General features: G+C 39.8%; 3 protein-coding genes across 4 annotated transcripts; 1 reads left to right on the top strand and 2 right to left on the bottom strand.

The window, feature by feature from the left end:
* Positions 1 to 4,481: 4,481 nt before the first annotated feature.
* LOC138939635 (cuticle protein 70, isoforms A and B-like) lies at positions 4,482 to 5,324 on the bottom strand. Its single transcript, XM_070307613.1, has 2 exons — positions 5,243 to 5,324; positions 4,482 to 4,805 (listed from the first exon to the last, which is right to left on the bottom strand). Exons 1-2 carry the CDS (start codon positions 5,252 to 5,254, stop codon positions 4,482 to 4,484), a joined length of 336 nt encoding a protein of 111 aa, XP_070163714.1. The 5' UTR covers positions 5,255 to 5,324.
* Positions 5,325 to 8,299: 2,975 nt separating this feature from the next.
* Positions 8,300 to 9,894, top strand: LOC138939318 (RNA-binding protein 14-like). Its single transcript, XM_070306989.1, has 2 exons — positions 8,300 to 8,356; positions 8,759 to 9,894. Exons 1-2 carry the CDS (start codon positions 8,339 to 8,341, stop codon positions 9,110 to 9,112), a joined length of 372 nt encoding a protein of 123 aa, XP_070163090.1. The 5' UTR covers positions 8,300 to 8,338; the 3' UTR covers positions 9,113 to 9,894.
* LOC138939317 (uncharacterized) lies at positions 9,788 to 17,963 on the bottom strand. 2 transcript variants are annotated; one of them, XM_070306987.1, is made up of 8 exons: positions 17,514 to 17,963; positions 15,251 to 16,979; positions 14,904 to 15,141; positions 14,702 to 14,811; positions 14,348 to 14,594; positions 14,057 to 14,261; positions 13,777 to 13,978; positions 9,788 to 13,711 (listed from the first exon to the last, which is right to left on the bottom strand). In XM_070306987.1, exons 1-8 carry the CDS (start codon positions 17,777 to 17,779, stop codon positions 12,122 to 12,124), a joined length of 4,587 nt encoding a protein of 1,528 aa, XP_070163088.1. In that variant the 5' UTR covers positions 17,780 to 17,963; the 3' UTR covers positions 9,788 to 12,121. The 2 variants fall into 2 exon arrangements, with proteins under 2 accessions (XP_070163088.1, XP_070163089.1); XM_070306988.1 differs by having other exon boundaries at positions 9,788 to 13,708.
* Positions 17,964 to 18,302: the final 339 nt, after the last annotated feature.

Raw genomic sequence — 18,302 nt, 5'->3', positions numbered from 1 at the left:
AGTAAACCTGTTACATATCTGCGCGTGTAGAGCATGACTAGAAGAAAATATGTCTAACTAACTTTGTAAAATGATATATTATCGGACAATCTTCATTCTGCGAGAATATAAATCTTACATATTTCACAATGTTGTATCCTTCAAGAGTAAATCCTTTTAAAAAAATATACGTATTATATCAATGAAAAATTTTGCAAATGCTTCATTTATATAATAGTGATATATCAAGCAACACTTTTGTTTTAATAATTAATATTAAATACATTTAGAAGAGAGAGAGAGAGAAATATTTTATCGTACGGAAGTGTTAAAATTTATTAATGGCGATTAAAATCGAATTTATACAATCTATCTTGCGACAACTCATCCTGAATAAATTTTCGCGAAAAATTCAAAGATGATGGAGATAACCGATAATTATCCCCAGTGAGATCGGCTGCGATTTTTATCCGGAAGATCTCTAAATCACTGACTCGATCGACGACCATTTTAATGCGACGATCTGAGCTGCGTTTATTTTTACAACCTTGATAAATACGGGGTGGGGGAGGGGTGGGGTAAAACTTGTTGTATTCCGGGATGAACGAAAAATGCGAAATTATAAAATCCTACGTGATCGCCTCTTGTTAAAGAAGGCGCGTATATAAAATTGTACTTGATTTTTATCGCGATGCGTGAAAGGAAAGAATTTTAAGGATATAGCACGTTACGCTACACATACACATATTTCCTCAAATATTACTAAAGTGTCAGTAGAATTTCGTTTCTATCGAGTTTTTCAAACGACACGATATACAATATATTATCTGCGATTTATGCATGCATATATATATATTATATATGCATGTATCTGAAAGGGAGGTTTGAAATTAGTTTGAAATTTCATTAGAGATCGTAAGAGAGAGGGGCGCTCTCTCAACACCTACGTCATATACATACTGATTTGATCAATGTAAATCTAAAATAACCAGCCTTGTTTAGCTTTGAATTTTCGACAGATACTATTCTGCGAATGTTCGCCTATATGAACTTCAAATTTATTGAGATCGCAATCGCGTCTGCTACGATAATAATAAGAATAATTTGAATTAAACATCCCTCAGATCCGTCGAAATTTTAACGCTAGTCAGTAAAAACGTCCCCCCCCCCCCTCAGGATATTCACATTGGTTCATGCGATGTCACAAAGAATTTCGAGAAAAGAATTATAAAAGAAATTATAAAAGAATTATCGCGTATCCTCTTAATCATATAGATATAATTGTGCCAGAGATATACGAATAAAAAGATATTGTTTTCTGCTTTTAAATAAAAAATACTTACAAATAATAAAAATTAAAAATTTATATTTAGCGATATAAAGAATTTTTTCTCTTACCTTAGAAAGTCTATCTTTAATTATATCTAGATGTAATAGATAAAATTAATAGCGATAATATTGCTATTATCACAGAAATTGTATAATTTTTCTTTCACAAAATCTATCAAATTTTGTCGCAATTTTATCGTTTATTAATATTATTATTCTATATCGACATATATATATATATATATATAAAATATTAATTCTAATCTTCCTAAAATCTTTCCTTAATCTTAGAATCAAAAATATTGATACTGATCTTTCTAACGATATTCTAGATAAATTAATCTATAAATTAATAACATGTGTTTCCTTCGATTAATTATCGCCAACACTCCAGCATTTCGCGAATCGATCATTTGCATTGTCATTTAATTTTGTTACCCGCCAGACATTTTATCATCAAAGGGGAGGGACAAAGAGTTTTACGTAAAAGCGTTACGCGGTCAAGCTGACGTACATGCATCTTTGTTCGCTGATTATAAAATAAATACTATTGTGTTTTGCGCGACAACTATGTTCATTCATAAACGTGAGAGAATTGAAATAGCTATTTACCCTTGATATTTTAATGTCACGACGGGTATTAATGCGCCTTCGATAACTTTTATCGACATCGGGGTTATATAATGGGATCCGTTTCGATTTCCCTTAGCAACATTAATCGACACGTCCATTGATACCATTTTCGTTTCCAAGTATTAATCCCTCAAGCTCCGCGCCTTCCTTTCGCTTTGTTTTATAAACGCCGATCGCAAACAAGATTATCCGTACGAATCATCGGGATAAATTGTTGTAACTTTCGCTTTGCAAGAAAGAAGAAAAAAAAAGTGGATTAAAGGGAAGCGATACGTAAATTCCTTTCGTATATTATAAATCCTGTGTGTAAGAATTTTTAATTTAAAATTTATAGAGGCGAGAATTTTAAGGGTCTTTAAAAAATTTTATCCTTTCCTTTTCTTTTCAATCACAAAATTTTTGCCTTTTTTATATAGGCCATTCTCTTATATATTCGAATTTCTTTAAACTAATCCTTTGTCAAAGTACTAATAAAAATTGATAATTTAAGAAAGTAAAATCTCTCTTATTAAAAGCAAAATTTTATTCTATTTTCTCTTTTATAATTTGCGTGATTCAATAATTTTAATATCGAATTCTCGTCGAAAGATAAAAGCCGACGTACCGCCCCTATGTAGAACATTGCGTGCTTCATTCGCGAATAAAATGCAAAGGCGATATATTTGACATGTTCAAATGACTCACGTTTTACTTCACGTGGAGGCACGTTTCCATCTTTTTTCCACGTCAATTCGTATTGACATGTTTAATATTTTGGATTGATATTTTGAACTGTAAAACGTAATTACGCATTTAAAAAGCTCGATAAAAAGAGAGAATTCGATTGAATGCGAAAACGAGTAGCATAAAAAGATTGTATTCGTTTTATTACTCGATATACGATCTTTAATCGAGCTAACCGAAATCGGCGCGGTGTACACGACATGATAATGATTGTATCGAGAGAGGGGAAGAGAGAGAGAGAGAGAGAGAGGCTTCGATCGATCCATGATCCCGAGCGATTAAAGCAAAGTGTTCCGCAGACTCGGCGAACTTGAACTTGAGAAAAAAATAGGTGGTCGTCGCGCCTTGAAGTCGTGATGAGATCCGGTTGACTATAAGCGAGAAAGAGAGAAGGGAAGACGGGAATCGAAACAGGATCGGACGTATTGAGAAAATTATACTAATAGCAGAGGCCACGCGACGTCGACAATCTCGGACGGACGAGTGTTTCGCTTCTCCCTTCGAGCAGTTTGCTTTTATTTACTTGATTACGCCGTGACGTAAATCGGCCCGGGGCGACTCTTTTTTATTAAGCAAATCAAACTCGTATCGCTCTCATATACGTTCGCTTTCCTTCCAAGCTCGTATACCAAGCCAAAAAAAGAGATCCTACAATTTCATTACTCCCTTCCGGGGAGAATAACCGAATTGCACGATTTATAATGCACGTCATTGCTAGAAAGACTGAAAAGATTCTGAAGAGATTCGTGCGTATTCAAAGAAACATTACAATTATTTTCTTCCACAAATTTCACATAACACACACACACACACACTCATATATATATATATTAGGTGTACAACTTTGCTTCCGCCGTTTTTTTCCGAAATTCGAGGCTTTATTGTAAAAAACTGGTTATACATTTATGATTCAAAGTATTGTCCACTCCCAATGATCGTGCCAATTCTTTTTGACTTTGACTCGAGTCTTCATTAAGTAATGCCTCCAATTCTGCATTTTCGAAAACCTTCTCTCTTCCACCGCTATGTCGCGCTTCGACGTGAAAATCACCGTTCTTGAAGCATTGAAACCACTCACGACACGCTTTTTCACTAATAGCGGCTTCACCATAAGTATTTGAGAGCATTCGATGAGCCTCAGCCGCAGATTTTTTCATATTGAAGCAGAAAATTAAAACCTCCCGCAAATAACGAGAATTTGGCTCGTAAACTGACATTTTCAATCGAGAATAACTTTATGACGCAGACACAAATCGACTAATGTTTCTATGGAGTTATGTTGACAGATGCCCAAGTTTATCGCATGACGTCTATGATCTATTTATTTCGACCACTACTTACCGCTAAAGCCATCTATAGGAAAACGGCGGAAGCAAAGTTGTACATCTAATATATAAAATATATATTTTAATAATAATAATTATTATTATATTATATTTTTATAAAAATTATATGATTATGTAGATTTTAATAAAAATAGAAATAATAATTCAAAACGATATAATCAAACGTATTATAATAATATTGTAATATTCTTGTACAAATAAACTAAGATAAAGATACATCTTCTTTTGTTTTAACAAAGATTCTACTTGATCGCAGCGAGAAGAGGAAAATTATCCAAACTTAGGATATAAATCTGAAATCAAAGGATGATGCGGGTAGTAAGAATACCGTGACTTTGAGATGAAAAAAAAGAGATGACATTTTTATTGAAATTAACTAGTATTACACAAACTTAACATCCGCCAATCCATCGATTTGTCTATGGAGATCCGAGTTTGGATAGGTAGTCCGGTCGGTTCGCGAAATACGAATTACAGTATAATTGGCGCGGAGTAGGCGGTATACGCGGCAGGTGCTACGGCGTGGGTGCCGTAAGCTGCGAAGGGGGCCGCGGCGTAGGCGAGGGGTGCCCCGGCGAGGGGTGCCGCGGCTAGAGGAGCAGCCGCTGCAAAGGGAGCGGCAGCGAGAGGAGCCGCGGCGAGGGTGTTGTAGTTCCTGGCGATCACCTGGCTGCTGCTGGCTGTCACAATCGGCGCCGGTACCGCTGCGAATGCCGCGGCCGGTGCCGCCAGGACAGCTCCCGGCGTAGGTGCGGGTGCAGCGCAAACGGCGGCGAGAAGAACGGCGAGGATGCACTGCAAGAATCATCAAGTTCGCGCGTTTAATTAAAACGAAATATGCCACAATATGATGATTTAATAGAGAACGCGTAACGAATAACGCGTTGACAATAGCAAGATACAATTTTATTATTATTTTATATATTTATATATATTTAGATTTACTTTATTTTATCTTATTTAAAAAAAAAAAGGGAGAGACATTTCTAAAATATTTATAGATTTAAGATATATTTTCTCTCGGATAAAAATTTATATTCTTCGAAAAGTTATAATATTGTACATGATAGTGCGTCTCATTTATTAGATATTGTATCTTGCCGCGATGAAAAATATATGAAGAGATAAAATGATCAAGCATATAATATTCTAATTTTAGGAATATTTTAATAGGCATGAGTTAAAAATAGTTCTAAAAATAGTTCTAAATAATGCTGATAAGACACACTCACCAGCTTGAACATGTTGTACGGTTTATGATCGAGAGAAGAACTCGAAGCGAGGTAGGAACTCGAGGGATCTGCTTTCCGAATCAAAAGGCAAAAGGCTTTATATCGCGTTGCTCGACCCCCAACTATCGCTTCATCAAGGACATCGATGTCTCCTGGTTAGCGAACACTGCGTGTCGATGCGCGAAACGCACCTCTTTCTCTATCTCTTTCTTTCTTTCTTTCTTTCTTGGCACGATTCTTGAACTCGAGCACGACGCGCATCGTCAAGTGGCTTTCCTTTCGTACCTCATGTTTTCGTCATCAATTTGAAACAGTTTAACCTTCAATTGATGACTATGGTTACGCAATGACGTTACATCTATCCTCGTTCGCCAAATATCTTTTTCGAAAACACGCGAGTTCCATCCAGCGTTCTTCATCTTTTCAAGGGTATTCGGATAATGTTATATGTTTGAAGAATTTTTTTTCCCCATATATTTTTTCCTTATACCTACTTTGAAAGGAGCGTTGAAATTGTCATTCGCATTTGCCTATCGAAGACTGCTCCAGTCTTCTATTTAAGGAGAATACGTGAGATCGAAATAAATACAGCAAAATATTTGTGAAATTCGAAGAATTCATAAAATTATGCATCCCCTGTTCGATTGTCCGCGGCACATTGTTGGCCACGTGTTTCACGTAATCATTTTCCCTGTCGCGCAATTTTGCCACACATTGTGCGTTACAGGCAAGATTACGCAACTAACCGGCCACATATATTAATTATAATCTTCGATTTGACAGATGTCTAGTATAAATATAGCCAACCGCTTCCTATCGAGCGCATCGCTTCATCAAAGTCGTTGTAATTTCGGACAGGTCGAAAAGATCAGTGATCATTGAAATAAAAAAATTTGAAACAAATTTTTATCTCAAAAATGTACCATCGTGTGCTCGTTCTTTTTACTTCGAAAAATTTTAACATTTATCGTTAACGTCATTTTCCTCGTTAAAATGAATTATGGTTAATCTTGCAATTATATTATATTTGCGATATAATAAAAGAAGTGTGTGAAGATAATATTAGGTGTACAACTTTGCTACTGCCGTTTTCCTATAGATGGCTTTAGCGGTAAGTAGTGGTCGAAATAAATAGATCATAGACGTCATGCGATAAACTTGGGCATCTGTCAACATAACCCCATAGAAACATTAGTCGATTTGTATCTGCGTCATAAAGTTATTCTCGATTGAAAATGTCAGTTTACGAGCCAAATTCTCGTTATTTGCGGGAGGTTTTAATTTTCTGCTTCAATATGAAAAAATCTGCGGCTGAGGCTCATCGAATGCTCTCAAATACTTATGGTGAAGCCGCTATTAGTGAAAGAACGTGTCGTGAGTGGTTTCGACGCTTCAAGAACGGTGATTTTCACGTCGAAGCGCGGCATAGCGGTGGAAGAGAGAAGGTTTTCGAAGATGCAGAATTGGAGGCATTACTTAATGAAGACTCGAGTCAAAGTCAAAAAGAATTGGCACGATCATTGGGAGTGGACAATACTTTGAATCATAAATGTATAACCAGTTTTTTTACAATAAAGCCTCGAATTTTGGAAAAAAAACGGCGGAAGCAAAGTTGTACACCTAATATAATAATAATAATAATAATAAAGAAGAATTTTTTAATTTGGATAGCTTAAGGGATAATCTAAAAATATTCTTAAGAAAAGATTAATACAAAGAATTAATCCGGTTGATTAATCCCGAAATAGTTCGATTCGCGCAAACAATTGTCATCGCGAGTCCGGTCGCGACTTTAGCGCGGCATTCTAGGTCACACGCTCTGATGACACCTCTAGGTGCCCCGACAATTTACGTAATGTAGCTTCTTCGGCAAGTAAATCACGTACCCGGAGGAAAGTGCGTCGGATCATGGCTGGCCGAGAAGACCGAAAACGAAAGCGATCGAAGGAATATCGTTGAGGGAATATATCGCTAGGATAGGAATCGCCGAATCGAATCTTCTCCAAGTTCCCCAGCTCTCTTGCGACACGCACAGACGGAGAGCAAGAAAGAGGCATGCGTACATTCCGAGGGCCCTCGATCTGAATTACTTGGAGCTGGACGGTAGCTGGAAACTCGAATCCCACCCGACCGCATCGCAACCTTGAAAGGTGTATCCTGCTTCTGATCGCATGCCACGACGACGACACGGCAAAAACAAATTCCCGACGATCGTTTGCATAAAGTATCGGTTCGAGGGCACAAGCCGATCGTTGATCCCGGGCGTTCTATCTTCCTTCGATTTCTTTACAAAGAAGCGTTAGACAAGCGTTGGACAAAGAACGCAATTTTGCAAAAATCATATTAAGCCATGAGATAACAAGAATTTTCACGTGAGAAATGCTTTAAGACGAAACCAATGGCAAATGCGCAAGAATAGATACACGAGAATGGACATTAGACGAAATACAAGTTGCATAAAAAAAAGTTGCACTCTTTTTATAAATTAAAAAATATAAGAATTATACATATATCATATTAATCATATTTTTGTATTTTTTCATATAACAGACGATACAATGTTTTTTTTTGTTTTGTTTTTTTTGGTCGTTTAGATTACGCATTTAAGCATTTATATTTATGGGATTTACGCGAAAGCAAGGACGATGAACAATGATAGTACGATTGCACAACTAGTGGACTAGACTTACGTTACTGATTTATACGTGTCGTAGCTACTATCTGAGAAGAATAATTAATTACTGATTTTTCGTACACGCTTGTATATTGTTATTATTTGTACATAATACGCATAAATCGCGTATATCTCGGACAAAATTCATATCAACGCCTGCAATCAATGGTCTCGGGCGATGACGAAAATTTGACTCAATCTAGAAACGGAGAGAGAGAGAGAGAGAGAGAGAGAGAGACCAGTCGTAGAGTAAATTATTCCGGATACGCCCTCGCGAATTGTATAACAAACAGTAATCATGGTGGGAGAATCTTTATTCTCGTAAGGGGAAGGCAAGGTGTATAAAAGACACCGAGGTAATCGAGAATAGCATCGCAGTTTTCGCAGCGAAGACAACCACTTTACGCTATACCTTCATCAAAATGATGTTCAAAATCTTCGTAAGTTTTCCTAAATAATTCAATTCGTATTTTCGCACTATAAAAGCGTAAATAATACCATTTGCCATTTTTATTAATTATATGAATTAATTTTACCCACGCACATTTTCGCACGATATGTTTTTCATTAATATTTTCTTTCAATATATTATATATATTTGTATATAATTTTTTTTTTAATAAGCTACTAAAATATATATTTATATATAATTTTTTTGAACAAACTATTAAAATTAATTTTCCATGCATATAATCTTTTATATTAAAGCGACTTTGAAACCGCAAATTGCTCATTTAATTTGATTTTTAATTACTGAATTACTGATTTTTTTTTTTTTTTTTTTTTTATGATTATTGATCGAGCTTTTACAATTACTAATATCTGTAATTTACATGATAAAGGCTATCGTCGGCTCTCTGTTCGTGGCGGCCTGTACCGCTGGAGTGGTACCAGCGATTCCGGCAGCGGTGCCCGCGGCTCTGACAGTCGGGACCTACGCTAGTAGTTACAACGCGCACGCTGTCAATCATGCCATAGCGGCTCCGTATCTGGCGGCTGCACCCGCACCATTGGCATATTCCGCCCTGCCGGCCGCATATTCCGCTCTGCCGGCCGCATATTCCGCTCTGCCGGCCGCATATTCCGCTCTGCCGGCCGCATATTCCGCTCTGCCGGCCGCATATTCCGCTCTGCCGGCCGCATATTCCGCCCTGCCGGCTGCCTATTCCGCCCCGATCATCGCCGGAAGACGCTGAATATTTTGAGAAAACTAGACGCTGAAAATTAGACACCAAACCGACCTCGAGATCTAATCTGTCAAATATTGCTACAACATTGATTTCCATTTCAATCGTTGATTTTTTTTTACATTGTGAACGTAATATAGTCTCCATAATACAAGGGTTTTGGTTCGCCAAATTCATATCTGCATCCTCTGTATCAGTCTTAGATATATTTCGGCCCCTAAACTCCGATTAATTTAATCATTGATTAACTTACAGAATGACTAACAATGAAGTATCAAAATTTTTATTTTTACTACATACGAGAATTGTATGGTTGTGGAAATTTCGATGCTGATCGCCCTCTAATCTCCTCTGATAGTTCCTGACGTGCAATTTTGTAAATCGATCAATCTTTTATAAATTCTTTCTTTCTTTCTTTTTTTTTTTTTTGAGTTGCAATAAAATCTGTTGTATGTAAGAAAACATGTGTATAATTTATTTCATATCTAGAAATATACTTGTTGCGTATGGGGAAAGAAGTAACGTGTTATACACAAGGAGTCATTTCAATCAACGAGATGATTCAGGGAAGAAATTTCTTGATGAACCATTTATTCTCGGATGATTTCTCTGCGAAAAGAATATTTTTCAGAATGAGGAGGAAAATACACCATCAATTTACTTATTCCATTGTCATGTTCTATTAATATCACTTACAATATATTAAATGTTAATAAACCTGATACAAATATATTCTGTGCCACATTTTGTACTTGTAAACATTTCTTTTGAATTTTTTTCTTTTGTCATGTATGTGTGTGTTCGTGTGTGTACGTAAATGTGTACGTATATTTATATCTTAATAAATGTATCTCGCGTTTGTTGTGTCCTTATATTATGCACAATGCGCAAAATGTATGATTGGACAAATAAAACGCAGAATGCGTTTAAGTAAGAGAATCGACATGAGGATAAATTGGTAACTATTCTTAATGGCAGAAGCGTCGAAAAAAAAAAAAAAAAAGTTTACACGAAAGAAATTGATAAAATGTTCTTAAAATAATCGTATATATCTTTCAGTGTGTACGAATAATGAAGCGTAGTTAAATAATGGACGATAAATGTGACAGAAATGAAGGAGACAATGCGAGGCATCACATTGTCCCCCTCTTTAATCGCTACATTCAGCTAAAAAAAGCTACATATACAATATATATATAACAATGAGCGCCTTTCAATTTGGCACAAGATTTATGATATTTTTAGATCTTTGGTTTCGATAAATGGCTAATGGGCGTTAATCTAGAGAAATCTCTGGAAGCGACATGAGAAAATCAACGTACATGCTGCACACGAACGTGCTCTATGTTTATGTATGATAAAACACGTCGACTTGTAAAAATAGATCAAAAATTTACATACATCTCTTGGGAAACGCTCGTGATATTCGTGTATATTCCAAGCGTAAGAGATGTAACGTAATATCATCGAGAATATAAAATAGAAATTTTAAAACGTCGCGATTTATTTCGATAATGGAATTATACGTTGATATCACCATAATTCTTTGTTGTTCGATTAATCCGCGGGAAAACAAAGTTTTAAACGCAAAATTTTCGTACGATTTTAAATATGCATTCGTAACAAATAACATGTATTTGCACAACTATTCACGGTCGCTGAAATGCTCGCAACGTATATACCTAATGTCGCCTTCGCTCTATGACAGATATATATATATATATATATATATATATATATATATATATATATATATATATATATATATATATACATACATACATATACATATACATATATAATGACTAGAATAAAAAGTGAACATTACAATCTGTTATCACCACCATGCAGATATACTTAGAGCTACCGCGTTAGGCATCTTGATTGAATTATTTCACAAATATTGACATCCCAGATATCAGACAGTCGCACATATTTTATTCATATCCTATTATTTGATTGAAAGATCACGTGTGTGCAAATAAAATTTATATTATTTTTAAAATAATGTAATTGTGCCAGCGTATATTTAACAGGATAAAAGTAGAGAGCCCTCTTCCCTTTATAAAAGTTTCTTATAATTGCTATTTTAATTTCTCTCTAAATCTAATCGCATAAAATATTCTTTGCGGAAACTATCTGGGATGCTGCGATTATCACCAAAGCCACGTTACACGGAGTATTTCTCAATGGAGAGTATAGATCCGAAATAGAAGAATATATATAAGCTAAGAGCTAAATAACAATTCTTAATAATCTTACTTATCACTGACGGACGTGGCACTGGATCACGATGTATCTCTGCTTCTTTTTCAACGACCATTCTATATACGATATACTCATCACACACATCATACTGTTCTGCATATAAATTGCTTATTGAAGGAAGGTAAAGAATAAATAATTTAACAGCTATAGAATTACAGAGATAAATTAATTTTCGTCTTTCGATCGTTCTCATGGAATAGATTTTTCTTCGCAAAATCTCGGGCTACTTTTTTTTTTTTTTTTTTTTTTTTTTTGAAAAATAACATCCATTCTAAACATCATGGATGTGTCGTATGCATACCTTACGTGCATATTTATCGCATCAACTGCGTTAATCACGTTACGATCGTCTGCGCCATCATACGATATTACTAATTTCTTTATTTTAATGTCTCTTTTTGTCGAAAAATTTTTCCTTTTCGATTTCCTTCTCTATCCTTCTTATAACCGCATACAGTTTTTATACGTATTTTTAACTTGAACATTAAATTGTGATTGCGAGAATAAAATATTATTTTGGACTATACTTTATAAATAATGTATGAAAATGGCAGTTTCCATCTGCAACCCGGATATATCACAACGTAAAACTGTGTGCGGATTTAAATCACTAATAACTCCGACATATATAAATTCGTTTAGTGGTGAAGATAATAACAAAAAGACCTACAGACACATTTGCGAATGTATGAAATAAAACTTACCGAAGAGATATTGAATCGCCGCGACATTCACAAATGTCAACAAGGATCAATAATAACCGGGATAATGGTGGTATCCGGGTCTCGGAGGATGATACGGGGCCGGACTCACGGGATAACTGGGATTATATCCTGGTGGAGGTGGAGGCGGAGACAATATTCGGCCGTCACCGGCATCAGGTACTACATGCGTCGCAGCCGAGCCGGCCGGTTGCGGACTAGTAATGACGCGAGTGCCGGATCCGTGCAGATGATGCGATCTGGAGAGACTCAAATCGACGCTGTGTCGACCGCCTGGGGTGAGATCTAGACTGACTACCCGCAAAACATCGCTGTGTGACGGATAAGGCGGCGGTGGCGGGGGCGGAGGCGACGACATAGAGTAACTACTCGTTCTGCTGAGATCCACGGTCTGTCGCTCGCCAATGTCATACAGATGATGATGATGATAGCGTGTATTTTGCACTTGGGCGCTGAAACTGTGATGAAATCCTCTAGCCGACATGTCCAAACCTTGAAGCTCGCCACTATTGAGCATCAATGGCTCAAAGTTGGATCTTTCGCGAGCAAAATCCTGTTCGCCGAGTGAGTCGTATTTATAAGACGTCGACAAGTCCAGTTGCAACGACTTCTCCTTTACAGACAGGCTGAGATTCTGCGCCACCGAGTCACCCTCGTCGCTCGACAGATTATCCGTCGGCACCTGATGATGATGATGTACATCCTGATAGCGCGGATTCGGAGTGGCTGACGGCGACACCATGTCTTCTTGCTGCATATGGATGTAATTTGGCGAAGAGACGCGCGGCAGCTCCTCGTGATGCAGATATTGCTCGATGTTGTGCGTTCTCGAAGCACTGATATAATCGACCGGTCGGTGAAGATGATAATCTACGTGTAAGTGGCTAGGAGGAGTGTGTCGACCGTCCGGCGTCGCCGCAGGCGACATCAGTTCCTCCTGCTGCTGGATATACGAGTCCAGGTGATTCGGCGACCGTGACTGCGGTATTGGCGATTGTAACTGGCTCGAAATGGAGTACAGATTGGCCTCGCGATCATTGTCGTCCAGGATTGGACTGGACACTGCTCCTATATCCCTCTCGGCGGCGTCCAAGGCTGCCTCCACTAGCAGACTCGCGTTTGCGCTCTCCGTTCTACGATACATGCTCAAGCCAAGTTTATTGCTATCCATCACCAGACTTGGCGCCGTTGTGCGCGAGATCACTTTCTCGCCACAGTCTTTTCTACCGTCCTCGAAATCGTACATATCAGAAGACGGCGCCGAGACCGCCGGTAAATGAACGGCGATATCGGATGTAGGTGGTGGATTAAACTCGCCTAGCCACTTTTTACTACCCTTACTCTGCACTCTCGACGTGCCGTATAGATCGATTTCCGTCCGTACGTTTTCCATCGTTGTTGCGTCGAGCCCGCTGGATAAAGATGCAGTCGTTTGTGGTGACGAAATCGGAACCTGCGACTCTTGTTGCTCCGTTTTATATTTGACCATAGCGTTTGCCTCACTCTGGAATGAATCTATAATGGCATTGTGAGCGGGATTCGCCACCGCTGTCTCAACTTTCAAGCTACTCTCTGAGCTGCATTCGTCCAGTGATGGTAAACTGTTACTGTTATCCTGCTAAAAGATGAAAAGAATTCGAAAAGTTTTCGCCAATCGTTACGTAATTATCAGAGACAAGTTACCTGTGAATTTCTTCTGCTAGCATGACTGCTCCTTCCGCAAGACATGTCTTCGACGAGACCACCGCTATAAGCATCAAAAGTATATGCTACGGATCGTTCAATCTTGGGCATCATCTCTTCCGAAAGGCCATGCACTTTCTTGTAATGAAACTGTAGACATTGTTTCGTGGTAAAAGCCGCCTTACAGCCATTCTCTTTGCACCTGATAAAGAAAGAAATAATTACATATGTAAACGGTAAACGACTTGGATAAGAAATGATGCTGATAATCAAAACTTACTTAAATGGTTTCACGCCACTGTGAGTCAGCATGTGTATCTTTAAGTTGCTTTTGTTCTGAAACATCTTCCCGCATCGATCGCATGTGGCTGCGGCGACGACGTCTTTGTGATGAACCTCCTTCATGTGCCGTTGTAGAGCTGCGCGAGAACCCAAAAGTTTTAAGCACGATTTACATTGAAATTCCCTGAGCACTTCGGACATATCTGTGGAAAAAATTCAAATAATAAGAAACATGGAAAAAAAATAACATGTAAACATAATGCATCGCGAATCGTCAACGCGCTCTTACCGCTGTGCATCCTTTTGATGTGTACTTTTAGTTTTTGCGGCTGACAAAATTTGCGACCGCAAAAATCGCACAGCGGCCGCGACCGTTGCGGATTCTGTGCGCATCCGTAAGTCCTATGCATATCCAAATAATTCAGTCTTAAAAAGAATTTTTTGCAGTATTGGCATTGATATGCGCCGCGACCTCCGTGCAATTCTGCCGCGTGTTTCATGATATTATCCTTGCCGAGAACTGCGGCGCCGCAAACCTAAAAACGACAGGATTCGTTTTTAGTACAACAATAAGTAAAGCAAGTATAGTACCATATAGCAAATATATCAATTTATTTCAATATATATTCAAGTATTAAAATACCTTGCAATGATATTTTCTTATGGTTAAACTATAATTTGTGTCGTGAAAGATGCAACAATGCAATCGATAATATATCGGGTGGGCGAAATTGAGGTTGCACCCTCCGCAATCTGAAAGTGATACGAGTGTGGAAAAGATCATATGAACTAGTTCATAACATCATATTAACTTATTTACTTTGATATATGTATAACCTACATACTTGTTTTATCTATTTTATTCTTTCTCGTCCAGGTGGAAGATTGCGAGTCTGCCCAATAAGTGAGTTCCATCCCCGATATAATATTCTGGGTCGTAACAAAATGCAGCTCGCCTTGTTTTGTCGTAAGCATTGCGACGTTCCTCTTCTCCTTCGTTTCAGCAGGTCTAAGGTATCTAATCCAATTACTTTTTAATGGATCTGTAGTACTGATATATACACTTTTCCCATTATTATCTATCTGAAAAGAAATAAATTCTTTGCCGTAAAAATTACTCTTGTAACAGGAATATATTTTAATAAATATATTATACAAAGATCGCACAATCAAATCGAAGTAACGATAATACCTCCCAAATATGACGCATGGAGAAATCATCCGGGATATCCATTTCTTTAACTGACGTGCCGACGAGTGGGCCCAATTTGGCGCGTATCGGGATCGGGCTCTTGGCGTAGATGCTGAGACCGTGATCGGTGTTCGCGATCTTTAGCTCGAGACAATCCGGCAGAGAGTCCCTCGAGTACAACGGCCGATCAGCGTCCACCAGTAACTGTTTCTCTTCTCTCGGCACTTTCGATTTGGTCTTACATTGTTCACTGGATGTCAGCGGCTCGTCGTCCGACTCGAAGCCATCGTCCGCCAATCGGCCGTAACCCTCCGACATCGGGTCTTTCGATTTGATGGCCTTTGTTATCTCTGCATTCTCCTTGTGCTTGTTCAGCCACTCTTCGTACGAGATCGCGTCGATTATCGTGTGTAGCGGTTCCGTAAAAGGGCACACATCCTGCAAGTGTGGAACTTCGCATTCCTGACAGAGCTTAATTTTGATTGCGAGCCTCTGCGGCTCCGATATTACGCCGTCGATATTATCAGCGATTTTTCCGGATCCTACCGTCGATGACGGCACCTCGACTTCAGGCGTACACACGTCCTGCGTCTCTTCCTGAACGATACCGTCCTGCGGCGCCTTTCGTACATCATGATGTTTCTTGGTTTTGTGCTCGTTCGTGTGTTTGTGCTTCTTTCGCCGATGCTTGAACGTCGACGTCTCGTCCGAAACGTTATTTTCGGAAGTATCCTTCGCGGAATTCTTTCCGACTTGTTCTTCGTGACGCAGTCGCTTCCGTTTCCTCTTCTGCTTGCGATCCTCTCCGTCTTTTGATTCGTCATTCTTCTGCGACGCGTCATAAAATGTTGCTTCCTCGTATCCCTGCGATTCGGCGTAATGCGCCGGGCTCGTCTTGTTTTGAGATTTTGAAGTCTTTTCAGATGCGTCCGCAGCTTGTGCGTGTGCGGTATCGTTGATGTTAGATACTGGATTTAATAAATATTCTACGTCCTCGTTCGAATCCTCGGCTTTACACTCGTGTTTCGGAAGGGACGACGATGCCGCCGCATCGTTCAAATTTCCCTTCGTAATTCTATCATCCTCTAAGGTATCCCTCGTCGATTCACCAGATGCATCAATGGCTCTCGTATTGCATCCGGCTCGTATTGCATTATTATTCGTCGTATTATTTACATCATTTATAAATCTTACATTATCTATGTGCTCAGTCTTCGTCGTAACGGATTCAACGTCCTTTGTATTGATTCCGAAGCTTACGTCTAGTTTTAATTTAGTGTCTAATTCACTGACTATCGTCGTCTCGCAATTGTCCAAGTCTTTGTTTTCTAGTGAAGTACAGTTCTGCACATCCAACGTATTCTCGTTGATGTTTTCGGATCCATTCAGTCCGATGGAACCGCCGTTCTTCGAATGTCGCCGTTTCTTTCGTTTGTCCTTGTGATGTTTTGTCTTGTTCTTATGATGTTTCGATCTCGAGCTACGTCGCACATGCAACTTGATCGCGTCATTTAGCACGTCTTTCGACGACACGTTCTCACTTATCGTACTGAGACTGGGAGACTGTATCTCGACGATATTCGACACGGGATCTTGCCTTCGCGAACTTCTGCGAACAGGCTCCTCCTTTTCCTCTTCCTCGTCTGCTTCAATCTTGAGAGCTTCCTCATCATCATCCCTGATCTGACTTGCCTTCCAATCCTCAGCCCCATTATACTTATCGTCTTGCCTGTGTGTATTAAAAATTTAAATATATTAGAGATTGTTATCTGCATATTCTCGTGAAATTAATCATAAATGAATCAAATGAAAGAGTAAATGTGTAAGCAAAAATATATTGGAGGCCAATTTTATTATCTAAGGGAATATTGACTGAAACGATGTGGGTATATTAAAACTTAAAAACTTGCGATTGTAGCTGATATTCCCGCGTATCGAGAGCGAACGTCGCGCGATTTTCAAAAGGCCGCGGCGCGATGTCGCGCGCCTTCCGCGACAATCCGGTATCGATCGGCTTCGGCTTCGGCTTCGGCGTCGCGCTCCTCGCATCTCCATCCGTACGTCGTCTTCCGCAAGATGGCGATTCGACGAGACGCGTCGGGTGACAGTAGGGGGAAAGCCCCGTACGCGTGACAGCTAGGTTTTCTGTCACGCGTTGATCGAAATGTTCGAGAAGGGATCCGCGCGTCTGTCGGCGTCGTTATCGGACCATGGTCGATGACGATGACGATGACAGCGGTGAGGCGTGAGCCATGAAACGTACCTCGTGACGGAGGTAGCGACCGAGTCGGCGAGATCCAACAAGTACACCGCGACATCCTCGTCCGTCGTCAGGCCCAGGCGTTTCTTCAGCGATAGCCAACGCTTGCCGTTGATCGCGCCGATATGTATGCTACGAAAGTGCTCGGTCACTTCCGGAACGATCGTCGTCGCGCCGGGCAGCGCGACGCAGCTTCCGTGCGGTTGCTGCTGCTGGACGCTTCTCGTGTTCCCCGGCTCCCTCACATGCCGCGTGCCCTTCTTCGGCATAACTACATCGTACAGATTCGGCCGCAATCAGATCGGCTACGGGATATATAGAGAGAGAGAGAGAGAGAAAGAAAGAAAGAAGGAGAGAGAGAGAGAGACGGGACGAATCCGTAACGGGCCCTGCGAAAGGGCACCTCCGCAGGAGGACGCGCACCGATATTATCCTATCCTCTTTATGCTCACCGCCGCCTGCCACCGCCACGCCGCGTCGCCCACTCCGCCCACCCTCGCGCGCGCGCGCCATCCCCCCCTCCCCCTCCCGCCGCTCCGCCTCTTACACATCACGCGTCGAGCGGTAAACCAGCTCGCCGCGTCTCTCTTTCTCGCGCCCGATCTCCGTCTCTCGTTCGGCCCGTCCATTCTATTTTATCGATCCCCGCGGCCGCGAGACGCAACGCGCAACGCTCCCCGCTTATCCGTGATTCGGCGCCGACTTTTATGATCGACATTCGACTCGGTGGCCGCCTATCGGTGCGTTGAAAAAAATCTTCGTACACCGAGAAATGAATAATCTGTAGCTAAA

This window comes from Polyergus mexicanus, unplaced genomic scaffold (genome assembly GCF_030449975.1).
Source record: "Polyergus mexicanus isolate NDT 795.1 unplaced genomic scaffold, iyPolMexi1.0 SCAF_14, whole genome shotgun sequence".
In the NCBI taxonomy this organism is placed as follows: domain Eukaryota; kingdom Metazoa; phylum Arthropoda; class Insecta; order Hymenoptera; family Formicidae; genus Polyergus; species Polyergus mexicanus.
This window is presented reverse-complemented; position numbering and strand designations above follow the sequence as displayed.

Coding starts and splice junctions, on each gene's coding strand:
- LOC138939317 (XM_070306987.1), bottom strand. CDS start 17,779: ATGCCGAAGAAGGGCACGCGGCATGTGAGGGAGCCGGGGAACACGAGA. Junction 16,980..17,513: donor GTCGCTACCTCCGTCACGAG/GTACGTTTCATG, acceptor TAATACACACAG/GCAAGACGATAAGTATAATG. Junction 14,595..14,701: donor TAAGAAAATATCATTGCAAG/GTATTTTAATAC, acceptor TGTCGTTTTTAG/GTTTGCGGCGCCGCAGTTCT.